This window comes from Marmota monax, unplaced genomic scaffold, assembly GCF_021218885.2.
Source record: "Marmota monax isolate L192 unplaced genomic scaffold, Marmota_monax_Labrador192_F-V1.1 WCK01_AAM20220418_F8-fsc00012, whole genome shotgun sequence".
Taxonomy (NCBI): domain Eukaryota; kingdom Metazoa; phylum Chordata; class Mammalia; order Rodentia; family Sciuridae; genus Marmota; species Marmota monax.
Window position 1 is genome coordinate 19,198,442 of NW_026695227.1, and position 14,046 is coordinate 19,212,487.

Consider the following 14,046-nt stretch of genomic DNA (forward strand, 5'->3'; position numbering starts at 1 on the left):
CACTGTACCTGCCAAGAAAAGAATTTAGAGAGAGTTAGAAAACATTTGGACATGTTAAAGGCACAGGGGATTCTTAAAAGTAAAGGTAAAATCCTATTCTGAAGCATTTGTAGCTCCAAGGATTAGATCATACCATAGGTTACTAACGATTGGCTAATGATGTAGGGATATCACTTAATCCATATAAAAGAGTAGCTTAGAGGAGAATGGTCATTGTTGATACTGCTAGTAAATGTTTGCCTTGCTCTATAATGAAATTATTATTATTTTTTACTTAAATATTTGGAGGATCTGAAGGCTGTGTCATATTATTCTTTTCTGGCTTTGAATAAGAATTTCAAATAACAATTTGGTAGGAAATGTTAGTATTAAGATTGTTAAAATTCCCATAAACGGGTACATTATTTTTTTAAAATTTTATGTTTTTAAGAAACTTTTTTACTTTGAGTAGCTAGTGTGTTTATTTCAGTTGGATTAAATGATGAACTATACCAAAGAGCTTATTTAAATTTTACATTATTTAAAGTAAACTGTTAAGCATTTTATATGTATTTACTCTATTTTTAAAGTGGCCCTTGAGCTGTAACAGCTGGGGGCAAGACTCAGTGCTAGAGCACATACTTAAAATTTCTAGCAATAAAAGATAAAAAAGTGAAAATAAGATTGAGTGACCCTTGAGCCATAAATATGTTTATACATTTTTTGGTGGTGCTGGGGATTGAACCCAGGTTCTTGTGCATGTGAGGCAAGCACTCTACCAACTGAGCTATATCCCTAGGCCCTAAATATGATTGTACTTTTGATCTAATAATCTTAATCTGGTAAGACATGGTAAGAAAATAATTGAAACCAGTATGTAGGATCAAAAATTTAGAAATAACTTAATGTGGCTAACAACAGGTAAATTAAGATGTTAAAATGTTAAATTAAAAGGGAACTTTATTGATTTGGAGCAATATGGAAAAATCTTGTAATTGAAAAATGTTTTATGTAAAATTGTACACTACACAGAGCAGCTGGAATTCTGACACATTGATGGTGAGAATGGTGGGAATTTCTTACAAAGTTAAATCAGCAATTGCCCTGTGTTAAACGAGAAACTGTATTCATATAGAAACTTGTATACAAATGTGTGTAGCAGCTTTCTTCAGTTTTCAAAAATTAGAAGTGGGCTGGGGATGTGGCTCAAGTGGTAGCGTGCCCGCCTGGCATGCGTGCTGCCCAGGTTCGATCCTCAGCACCACATACAAACAAAGATGTTGTGTCTGCCAAAAACTGAAAAATAAATATTGAAATTCTCAAAAAAAAAAAAATTAGAAGCAACTTAAATAATTCTCAAATAGGGGATGAGAAACTAAATGATGGTATATCTACACGGTGGAACACGACTTGGCAATAAAAAGAGATGAATTATACATGACAGATAGAACGTGTATATATCTCCAGTGCATTATGCTAAATGAAGAAAACCAGACTCCATTTATATACTACTCTAAAAAAGGGCAAACTAGAAATGGAAAATGCATTTGGTTATTTAGTACAAGAATATGTTGGGAGGCAGTAGAACTGCTGTATCTTGAGGTAGTTGTGACACATCAATTTTCACTTATCAAAAATAATAGAACTGGGTCCTGGGGATGTGGCTTAGTGGCAGAATATCTGTGTAGCACACTGAAGTCCTGGGTTTGAGTCCCAGCACTAAAAAACAATACAACACCAAATACCCATATTGTTCACCAAAAAAAAGTAAATTTTAAACAAATTTTTTTAATTTTAATTTTTTAGTTGTTGATTGACCTTTATTTATTTACTTATATGTGGTGCTGAGAATCAAACCCAGTGCCTCACACATGCTAGGCAAGCGCTTTACCAATTGAGCCACGACCCCAGCCCAAACAAATTTTTAAAAAGGCTTAGAAAAAGGTTAGTCCCAAAGCTAATGAAAAATTGCATGTGAAAGTATTTGTAAAAATTTTACAGAATATTTAAAATTGTTTCTTAAAAAGTATTTTAAAGCAGAGGTTGGAAAAATATTTTCAAAAAGATGAAAGAATTTATGTTAGGTGGCGTTATATTTGAAGATTTTCTTTTATTGATGGCTTTACTTAATGGGTCATTTTCTTCTTCTTTTTTTGCTTTTTGCATTTACCAGGTCGCAGAACCCTAGCTGTGATCACTAAACTTGATCTCATGGATGCGGGTACTGATGCCATGGATGTATTGATGGGAAGGGTTATTCCAGTCAAACTTGGAATAATTGGAGTAGTTAACAGGTTAGCTATGAAGAATGGAATAAGGATTACAGTATTCTTGTTTCAAAACAAGGCCAAGATTCTTTTTTATTTTTTTTTATTTTTAGGTGGACACAGTATCTTTATTTTATTTTTATGTGTTGTTGAGATTTGAACCCAGTGCCTCACGCATGCCAGGCGAGCACACTACCACTTGAGCCACGTTCCCAGCCCACAAGTCCAAGATTCTAAAATCAGTCTAAAATGTGATACTACCCTTTTCCCTTGTTTTACTATAACGTTGGTATTACTAAAGAATTCATTGCCTAAAGATACAAAAAGAGATTTACTAAAGCCTCTCATAGACATTTCTAATGAAAATGTTTTTGAAGTAAGCAGTGTTACATATGAATGATAATAAGTAGACTTAAGAATTCTTGTCTATCATTTAAGCTACATTTGAGAGGAGCATGAGGTTAGGGAAAAAGAAGAGTTAGCTAATCTGTACTCAATAAAGAAAGTTTAATGTGGTATGACTTTAAATAGCTTGGTTTAATCCTACCATTAGTGGTGCTGTGTAATTGCCAAGATGTGACTTGGAGAAATTTTATTAAAGGTCTCCTAATTAGAAATTGCTGGTATTAAAAATTGTGAAAAAGAAAATATTATTGTCTATTTATGTTTTAGACACTACTGTGAGCAGTTTGCAAATGGTTTCTCTTGGAACTGTCACAACATCCTGTGAGGCAGGTGTTGGTTCTATTTTATAACTGAAAACTCAGGTTATACATTTACAAGAGTCTCATGACTAGTAAAAAGGCTAGGTTTAAATGATGGTCTCTTTTAGTCTGAAGCTCTTATATGGTAGGAAACACTGAAATTATCTTGAGACCTGGGTTATAGTCATAGTCATAGTTCTCACACAGACTAGATACAATAAATGACGCTTAACATCTTTGGGTCTCAATCCTTTTAAAAACAAGAATGTTTTACTAAGTGGTATCTAAGGGCCATTCCAATTGTCTGTTTCTCTTCATATGTCCTTTCATCTCACCCCTCCTCCCATTTTGTTTTTCTTCCTCTTCCAGCTATCTCCTGTTTCTTGCAACTAGGTATTATAATGCTGTTTTCTGTATTTGTAGATAATTGCTCTTCATCTTAATTATTTTTGGTAGAAAGCATTAGCCTGTTAATGGATGAAATATAGTTGATTAAGGTACACATATTTTTGCACCCATGTATAATTGTTACTTAAGAATACTGCTTTTCATGACAGTGGGGATTTTTAAAAAAGTCTATATTCTTTGTAATAAATGGTTGGAAGACTTCTTGGGTGTCCTTTGAAGTGTCTGGTTTAATGTAACTTCATGTATTTACCATTTACTGGAATTGAGTTTTTATTTCTGAGGAAGAATTTGGGGCTGTTTCTCTGAAAAAAAGAGGCTTGCTTTATTATCATAGGAAACCTTTTTAAAGTGACTCTGTAATAGAAAATTGTGGATGAACTTTGCAGCTGCTGGAAAAGAAAGGGTTGTGATTTGATTGAAATAAAACTAAATGTGTTGTCCTCCTTAAAAAAAAAAAAAAGAATATTGCTTTTGAGTACAGTTAATGGTATAATGAGCTTACACTATTCAGGCCTTCATTATTTGTAAGTCACATAGTTCATATATTGGCTGTGCTACTTAATGTGTGGCCTTGGGTAATTTAATCTCTTGGAACCTCAGTTCCTTGCTATAAAATAGTATAATAATACCTATCAGAATTATTGTGAGAATTAAATAAAACAACCCATGTTAGTTATTAGGGAACAATACCTGGTATCATCAGTATCCCCATCATCTATGTCATCATTTAGGGGAGGGAGGATGACAATTGATTTTAGTTGGACAGTTTTTCTATTTTTTATCTGTAGGAGCCAGCTAGATATTAACAATAAGAAGAGTGTAACTGATTCAATCCGTGATGAATATGCTTTTCTTCAAAAGAAATACCCATCTCTGGCCAATAGAAATGGAACAAAGTATCTTGCTAGGACTCTAAACAGGTAACATTTTTACCTTTTGGAAATGAGATGTTTTTGTTTTGGTGACTGGTAGCTGAGACTGTTCTTGTTTACTAGTTCCTTATGTTTTCACTACTGTTCCATACAGTTACTTTATAGTAGGCAATGATGAAGTACATGTCTCTTTACTATGGTGCTTAACATTAAAGCATCCCATTGTCTACAATACTTAAAAGAATTTTATAATGTTTTAATTATGAAATTTTTGACAGCTGATTTAGTTTTGAGTTTATAACTAGATAGCAGATGACTTCATTTCCACTTTGGATTTCAGGAACTGAACTAAAATTTATAATTTTCAAATGATCTATTTTTAATTTAGAATTTCTTCTATTCCTATATTCATAGTAGAAATAATGTAAGTTCTATACTTTGAATTATGAATACCCACTAGTGGTGTAGGAACTAGAAGAACTTTCTAATTTCTCTCACTTTTGTCTTGTTCCCCAAACTAAAGGCAGATGGACTTAGATTTTAATAGGATAGATTTACATTCTGTAAATCCTTAAGTTGATGAAACCAAAATTATATATGTAAAATTGGACTAAATGGTGATTTCAATTAATTTGCAGTTTTTCAGTTCTTATAATTGCCACGATTTGATGGGTCAAAGACAGATTTCAAAAGTATTGACCAAAACAGTTTGTGTCATTGTTTTTTTAGACTAAGTAGTTTACCTGTAATTTAAGATTGCTTTATTTCCTGCTCTTGTAATAAAGGGAGAAATCAAAAGTGTTTTTTCCTATTCTCAGTCAACAGAGCAGAGAATGTTTCTGATACAAGATTTATGTACTTCTCCCCAGACACCATGCAAGCAATTCTCTGGTAGTTTGCTCTATCTCCATTCAGTTCAGTTCTGATGCTACTTATCTAGAGATAGCATGAAATCTGATAGGTTGAGAGCTCACTCTCACAAGTCTGCCTCTCCACTTTAGATGCAAGTTGCAAGCAGAGGTTAAGGCCTGTGTTTCTGACTGGCTGTAATTCTAGGTTCCCAGGAACCCCTCTTGGTTTAATTTGCTAGAGCAGGTTACATTCAGGAACATTTTACCCTTTTATTATAAAGGTTATTACAAAGGGTAGAAATGAACAGCCATTTGGAAGAGAGGAATAGGGCAAGACATATAGAAAGGGGCACAGAGTTTCCTTGATTCCTCTGGGAATAGAACCCTCCAGGAACTTCCATGTGTTTAACTTTATGAACACTGTCTTTTTGAGTTTTCACTGCAACTTCATTACAATGACATCGATTATATTACTGGCCATTGATGATCAACTCGGCCTTCATTCTTCAATCTCCTTGGAGGCTGGAGATTGTGGCTAAATGTCATTATGCCTGCTCTTTTTGGTGACCAGCCACCATTCTGAAGTTCTTTAGGGATTTCCAGCTACAAGTAAGCTCATTAATATACAAAAGACACTCTTAACACTCTGGATTCCAAGGCTTTTAGGAACTGAGTGTCAGGAAATGTGTATATCATAATACCAAACCGTAAAAATATATTGTTTGACAAGTTTTCCATGTTGTTTGCATTTTAAAAATTTTGACTCTTAATAGTGTCAGAACACATAATTTTACATTAAAATCCTGCCTTTCTATTCTTTGTTAGGTTACTGATGCATCACATCAGAGATTGCTTACCAGAGTTGAAAACAAGAATAAATGTTCTAGCTGCTCAATATCAGTCTCTTCTAAATAGCTATGGTGAACCTGTGGATGATAAAAGTGCTACTTTACTTCAGCTTATTACCAAATTTGCCACAGAATATTGTAACACTATTGAAGGAACTGCAAAATATATCGAAACTTCAGAGCTGTAAGTAAGAAATTTTTGTATAAATTTGGTTACCTGAATTGCAAGACCACTTTATCTTTTGCTAAATTGACTTTAAGACTATTTCATTGTGATTTATTACCTATAAAACAAACAGGAATATCATTTTTTTCAAGAAATGATAGAATGATGACTGGTATGTATGGTAAATATTTTATAAACTATAGAAGGCATAGTAAAAATTTAAGGTTTTCTTTAAAAGAAATATTTTATTTGATAAGCATTTAAAAATTGATTACCTTAAATGTCTGTTTCTTTAAAAATACAGCATGAGAAATTAGAAAATGCAGATAAGTAAAAATAAAACATAAAAACAAAATTACCTTAATTTTATCAACCAGGGATAGTTCCTGCTAAGTTTGGCATTGACCTAGACATTCTTCTGTCCATCTATAAGCTACATAAATGGAGTATCACATACTTAAAAATCAGATGCTATTCATGCTACTTTGGGATAATTTCTTTTAAATCTACATGGTACAGCTTTCTAATAGGATAGGATGAGTTTTCAGTCTGAAAACTTGCATAGTATTTTAATACTTTATTTGTTGAACCAGTTCTCTGCTATTGGATAGTTTATTTATAATTACAGTAGTGTTGCCTTGTTCTTGGGGATACATTCTAAGACCCCCAGTGGATGTCTGAAACTGAAGATAGTACTAAACCCTATTTACAAGCATTACAGTACCATTAAGTAATGACTGAGATGGCTACCAGGTAACTGATGGGCAGGATATACTTGACAAAGAGATGACTCAGATCCCAAGTAGGACAGAGTGAGACAGCATGAAATTTCATCATGCTATTTAGAATGGCTTACAGTTTAAAATTTAGGTATCATTTGTTTTTGGAATTTTCTGTTTAATATTTTTGGATTGTTGGTGAACATGGAACTGAAATCTCAGAAAATAAAATCTGAGCGACTAGTGTATACACAAGAGTAAGTGATGTGTGGCAGGCTACACTTAGTCTTAGGGGCATGTATCCAAATAAATCCTGAGGATAAATTCCTCGGAGTAGAATTAAAGCATGTAATACGCTCAAACTCATTTATTACATATTATATACTATTAGCATATTGTACTGTTTTAGTATTAGCCATATGTAAAAATCTTGATTTTCCTACACCTTATTATTATCATTTTTTTTGCCTTGTCTGTCCCCCCACTCAACACCTCCCACATTAAAAAATACTTTTTATTTTGGGATAAGTATAGACTCATGGGAAGTTGCAGAGAAATATACAGGGAGTTCCTATTTACCCTTTTCCACTCCTTCCCCAATACTGACATGTTACATAAGATTAGTACAGTAATAAGAAAATGAACACTAGAACAATTCAGAGCTTATTCAGATTTCACCAATTATATATACCTCATTTCTGTGTGTGCATAGTTTTGAATACTTTTGTGTGACTTAGGTGGGCCTAAGTGGTGTTTCAGATGACTTACCTTCATAAAAAGATAGGGTATTTAACAGACTAATTTTTGATGGCTATTATATGCCTGGTGTATTGAGAGAAATAAAAGATTGCTCTAATGGGTGTCTTAGGAGTAACGTAGGTAGAGGTAATATAAGGCTTCATTAGGTGGCAAAAGTATATTTTTATTTAGACGTTTCTTATTGCTAAATACAATACATATCCAAAGAAGTGCATGTAATATATAAGGGCAGTTTTGTAAAGTGTTAACGAATCAGTTATCTTTGTCTACTTATTCAAACCTTTGGGACATTCAAGAGAGACTATTTACATTTCTTTCAGGGATGGGGGAGCCCCATGGTTAATAAGTCATCTGAGTTGGGCTCTGAATAAAACTTGGGGAGGTATTTGGGAGGGCATTTTAGACTTGGGAATAGCAAAATAGTGCAAGATGCATTTGGAGAATGGCGTGTACACTAATGGGACATGATAGATAAGGCAAGAAAGGTATACAGGAATAAGACTGTAAGAAGTCCTGAATATCTTGCTCAGAATATAGATGATTTCTCACTTAAAAAAAAATAAAACACTTTTGGTCAGAGGAGTAACCCATTTTATTATTTTTGGTACAGGGGATTGAACTCAGGGGCACTCAACCACTGAACCACAGCCCCAACTGCTTAAGGCCGTGCTAACTTACTGAGGCTAGCTTTGAACTTGTGATCCTTCTGTCTCAGCCCCCTGAGTTCCTGGGGTTATAGGCATATGCTGCTTTGCCCAGCAGGAGTAACTCATTTTATTTTATTTTTATTAATTTTTAAATTTATATATGACAGCGGAATGTACTACAATTCATTATACATATAGAGTACAAATTTTTCATATCCCGGGTTGTATACAAAGTATATTCACACCAATTTATGTCTTCATACATGTACTTTGGATAATGATGTCCATCACATTCCACCATTATTTCTAATCCCATGCCCCCTCCTTTCCCCTCCTACCCCTCTGCCCTATCTAGAGTTGGTCTATTCCTCCCATGCCCCCCCTCCCTACCCCAGCCTCCTTATATCAAAGAAAACATTTGGCATTTGGTTTTTTGGGATTGCCTAACTTAGCATTATCTTCTCTAACTCCATCCAGTTACCTGCAAATGCCATGATTTTATTCTTTTATTGCTGAGTAATATACCATTGTGTATATATGCCACATTTTTTTTTTTTTTATCCATTCATCTACTGAAGAGAGCATCTAGGTTGGTTCCACAGTTTAGCTATTGTGAATTGATGTGGCTGTGTCCCTGTAGTATGCTGTTTTCAAGTTATTTGGGTATAGACCAAGGAGAGGGATAGCTGGGTCAATGGTGGTTCCATTCCCAGTTTTCCAAGAAATCTCCATACTGCTTTCCATATTGGCTGCACCAATTTGCAGTCCCACCAGCAGTGTATGAGTGTGCCTTTCCCCCCACATCCTCACCAACACTTATTGTTGTTTGACTGGAGTGAGGTGAAATCTTAGAGTTGATTTGTATTTCTCTAATTGCTAGCGATGATGAACATTTTTTCATATATTTGCTGATTGATTATATATGGTCTTCTGAGAAGTGTCTGTTCAGGTCCTTGGCCCATTTATTGATTGTGTTATTTTATTCAGTTTTTTGGTGCTTTTTGAGTTCTTTATATACACTAGAGATTAATGTTCTATCTGATGTGTGAGGGGTAAAGATTTGCTCCCAAGATGTAGGCTTTCTATTCACCTCATTGATTGTTTCTTTTGCTGAAAAGAAACTTTTTAGTTTGAGTTCATCCCATTTATTGATTCTTGATTTTAATTCTTGCACTATAATAATCTTATTAAGGTTGTTGGGGCCTAATCTCACATTATGGAGATTAGGGTCTACTTTTTCTTCTATTAGACACAGGGTCTCTGGTTTTATTCCAAGGTCCTTGATCCATTTTGAGTTGAGTTTTGTGCATGGTGAGAGATAGGGGTTTAGTTTTGTTTTATTGCATATGGATTTCCAGTTTTCCCAGCACTGTTTGTTGAAGAGGCTATCTTTTCTCCAATGCATGTTTTTGGCATCTTAATATAAGATAATTGTAATTTTGTGGGTTAGTCTCTGTGTCCTCTGTTCTGTACCATTGGTCTACCAGTCTGTTTTGGTGCCACCACCATGCTGTTCTTATTACTATTGTAGTATAGTTTAAGGTCTGTTATAGTGATGCCACCTGCTTCACTCTTCCTGCTGAGGATTGCTTTGGCTCTTCTAGGTCTCTTATTTTTCCAGGTGAATTTCATGATTGCTTATTCTATTTCTATTAGGAATGTCACTGGGATTTTGATCAGAATTGCATTAAATCTGTATAGTGATTTTGGTAGTATGGTCATTTTGATAATACTAATTCTGCCTATTCAAGAGCAAGTAGATCTTTCCATCTTCTAAGGTCTCCTTTGATTTCTCTCTTCAGGGTTCTATAGTTTTCATTATACAGATCTTTCACCTCTTTTGTTAAGTTGATTCCCAAGTATTTTATTTTTTTCGAGGCTATTGTAAATTGGATAGTTTTCCTCGTTTCCCTTTCTGAGAATTTGTCACTGATATACAGAAATGCATTTGGTTTATGGGTGTTGATTTTATACCCTGCTACATTGTTGAATTCATTTACTAATTCTAGAAGTTTTCTGGTGGAACTTTTTGGGTCTTCTAGGTATAGAATCATATCACCAAATAGTGCTAATTTGAGTTCTTATTTTCCTATGTATATCCCTTTAATTTCTTTCCTCTGATTGCTCTGGCCAGTGTTTCAAGAACTATGTTAAATAGAAGTGGTGAAAGAGGACATTCCTGTCTTGTTCCAGTTTTTAGAGGGAATGCCTTCAGTTTTTCTCCATTTAGAATGATGTTGGCCTGGGGCTTAGCATAGATAGCTTTTATGATGTTGAGATATGTTCTTGTTATTCCTAATTTTTCTAGTGTTTTGAATATCAAGGTGTGCTGTATTTTGTCAAATGCTTTTTCTATGTCTATTGATATGATCATATGATTCTTAACTTTAAGTCTATTGATATGATGAATTACATTTATTGATTTCCATATGTTGAACCAACCTTGTATTCTTGGGATGAATCCCTCTTGATCGTGGTGCACTACCTTTTTGATATGTTTTTGTATTAGATTTGCCAGAATTTTTGCATTTATGTTCATTAGAGATATTGGTCTGAAGTTTTCTTTTTTTAATGTGTCTTTTCCTGGTTTTGGAATCAGGATGATATTGGCCTCATAAAATTAGAGTTCAGAAGTACTGCCTCTTTTTCTATTTCCTGAAATAAACTGAAGATTATTGGTATTAGTTCTTCTTTACAGGTCTTGTAGACTCGGTTGTGTGTCCATCCAGTCCTGGGCTTTTCTTGGTTGGTAGACTTCTGATGGCGTCTTCTATTTTGTCGCTTGAAATTCATCTGTTTAAATGTGTATATCATCCTGATTCAATTTGGGCAAATCATATGACTCTAGAAATTTGTTGATGCTTTTGATATTATCTATTTTATTGGAGTACAAGTTTTCAAAATAATTTCTAATTATCTTCTGTATTTCTGTAGTGTCTGTCATGATATTTCCTTTTTCATCCCGTATATCAGTAACTTGCGTTTTCTCTTTCCTCTTTGTTAGCATGGCTGAAGGTTTGTCAATTTTATTTTTTTCAAAGAACCAACTTTTTGTTCTGTCAATTTTTTCAGTTGTTTCTTTTGTTTGAATTTCATTGATTTTCAGCTCTGATTTTAATTATTTCCTGTCTTCTGCTTTTGGTATAGATTTGTTCTTCTTTTTCTAGGGCTTTGAGATGTAATGTTAAATCATTTATTTGTTGAATTTTTCTTCTTTTAAGGAATGAGTTCATGCAATGAACTTTCCTCTTAGAACTGCCTTCATAGAGTTCTAGAGATTTCTATAAGTTGTATCTGTGTTCTCATTAATCTCTAAAATTTTTTTTAATCTCCTTCTTGATGTCTTTTGCAAACCCTTGTTCATTCAGTAGCATATTATTTAGTCTCCAGATGTTGAAGTAGCTTTTATTTCTTATTTTACCATTGATTTCTAATTTCATTCCATTATTATCTGATAGAATGCAGGGTAGTATCTCTACTTTTTTATATTTGCTTTGTGGCATAGTATATGGTCTGTTTTAGAGAAGGATCCATGTGCTGCTGAGAAGAAAATGTATTCATTCATTATATGAAATACTCTATATATGTCAGTTAAGTCCAAGTTATTGATTGTATTATCGAGTTCTATAGTTTATTTGTTCAGCTTTTGTTTGGAAGATCTATCCAGTGGTCAAAGAAGTGTGTTAAAGTCACCCAAAATTATTGTGTTGGGGTCTATTTGACTCTTGAACTGGAGAAGAGTTTGTTTGGTGAACGTAGATGCTCCATTTTGGGGGACATTTTAGAATACCCCTTTTAGAAGGATAATTTGATCGTTATGGAAATTATTTGAAGAAGAAGAATGTTGGAAGCAGAGACCAATTACTAGTAACTTTAACCATTTTTAAGTGCACGTTCAGTGGCATTAATTGCATTCGTAATATTAACCATCACTGGTATCTGTTTCCCCAATTATCTTCAGAGAAACTGTCTACCTATTAAGCAATTATTTACTTTCCTCCCCTTCCTTTCCCCTGCTAAATTAGAGAATTTACTTTCTGTCTCTATGCATTTACCTGTTCTAGACATTTCATGTAAGTAGAATCATATAGTATCCTTTTGTGCTTGGCTTTTTTTGGTTAGCATGATGTTAGATAAGTACCTCTAATCTGAATTACTATTAAAAATATTGAATAATGATGGTGAAAACAGAGAGGAAGAGATGATTTGGGGAAGTATTATAAAGGTATTTGTAGAGTTTGAGTGGCTTTGAATAAAAACACAAAAGGTAATTCCAGAGTTCCTAGTCATTAAACAAAATAGGAAATATAAGATTCTTAGTAATCAAAAGATTTAATCTGTCCAAAGTAGTAGGCAGACAGCAGTCCACCAGTTAAGAATGATTTTTCACAATAAATGTAAAATTTTAAATGTAAAAGTGAAAAATAATTCAGAGTATTTCATGACATCTGAAAATTACATGAAATTTAAATTTCAGTGTGCACTGGAACACAGCTATGCTCATTTGTTTATATATCTATGGCTGCTTTTGTACATAATGGTAGGGTGGAGTAGTTGCAACAGATTATATGCCCTAAAAGCCTAAATTTTTACTCTCTGGCCCTTTAAGGAAAGACTTTACTGACCTCTACTTTAGAATCAACAGAAAACACTGTTTCCTATCTTTATGGAGCTCATAAGCTTGCTGAAGAAAATTAGGACAGAGAAAGGTTGTTTAGCAATTTTTAAGTTATGTTTTGTTTTAGAACAGTTATTTTCTATATTTATACCATTCATGAAATGACTGCTTCTCCTGTTTAAAAAAAATTAGAGAAACTAATATTTTAATAAATAATGATTCTGAATTTAGAACACATGTAAATAACTGATATGTAATTATTTATTAGACTTTCTCAGACAATTAGACAAGCTTCAAGCTTATACAAAGACTTCTAACTTACAGCTTCTTTCCCTTATAGTAATGCAAGAAACCATGTATTCATTGTGTTTCAGATGCGGTGGTGCTAGAATTTGTTATATTTTCCATGAGACTTTTGGTCGAACCCTAGAATCTGTTGATCCTTTAGGTGGCCTTAACACTATTGACATTTTGACTGCCATTAGAAATGCTACTGTGAGTATGTTTAACTTTCAGACTTTTAAAAAAAAATCAAGTTAAAGCTTCAATTGTTAACCATATATTCTATTTTTAAATTAATTTAATTTTTTAATAACAGTTTGTTATTTTACTTTCATACTTGAAATTAAGAAGCATTTTTTTTGGGGGGGGGCAGTGATGGGAATTGAACCCAGGGCTTTAGGCATGCTCTGCAAGTGCTCTAAGAAACACTTTCTATGAAAAATAACAAAGATGTGATTTCTATTTTAATCTTTGGAAAGAATTGAAATTATATGTAATGATGGGCTGGGGATGTGGCTCAAGTGGTAGCACACTCGCCTGGCATGCGTGCAGCCCGGGTTCGATCCTCAGCACCACATACAAAGATGTTGGGTCTGCCGAAAACTAAAAAATAAATATTAAAATTCTCTCTTTCTCTCTCTCTTTAAAAAAAAAAAGAAATTATATGTAATGATAATAAGAGCTCTGAGGTTTATTTTTCTAGGGTCCTCGTCCTGCTTTGTTTGTGCCCGAGGTTTCATTTGAGTTATTGGTCAAACGACAAATCAAACGTTTAGAAGAGCCCAGCCTACGTTGTGTGGAACTGGTTCATGAGGAAATGCAAAGGATCATTCAGCACTGTAGCAATTACAGTACACAGGTAACTGAGAGGAATGTAATGGGTTTTAGTACTTGTAGTGGTGGTTTCATAGGGAGGGAGAAAATGA

The 14,046-nt window shown here is 33.8% G+C and overlaps 1 protein-coding gene across 10 annotated transcripts in view; it reads left to right on the top strand.

Annotated features, from left to right (window-relative positions):
• Window positions 1-14,046, top strand: part of Dnm1l (dynamin 1 like) — a 57,111-nt gene that overhangs the window by 30,614 nt on the left and 12,451 nt on the right. For all 10 annotated transcript variants that reach the window (XM_058576433.1, XM_058576428.1, XM_058576429.1 and 7 more), the window contains 5 exons: window positions 2,153-2,273; window positions 4,147-4,278; window positions 5,907-6,113; window positions 13,213-13,333; window positions 13,824-13,979. In XM_058576433.1, the coding sequence (XP_058432416.1) occupies window positions 2,153-2,273; window positions 4,147-4,278; window positions 5,907-6,113; window positions 13,213-13,333; window positions 13,824-13,979 (737 nt within the window). The remainder of the gene's footprint in view (window positions 1-2,152; window positions 2,274-4,146; window positions 4,279-5,906; window positions 6,114-13,212; window positions 13,334-13,823; window positions 13,980-14,046) is intronic.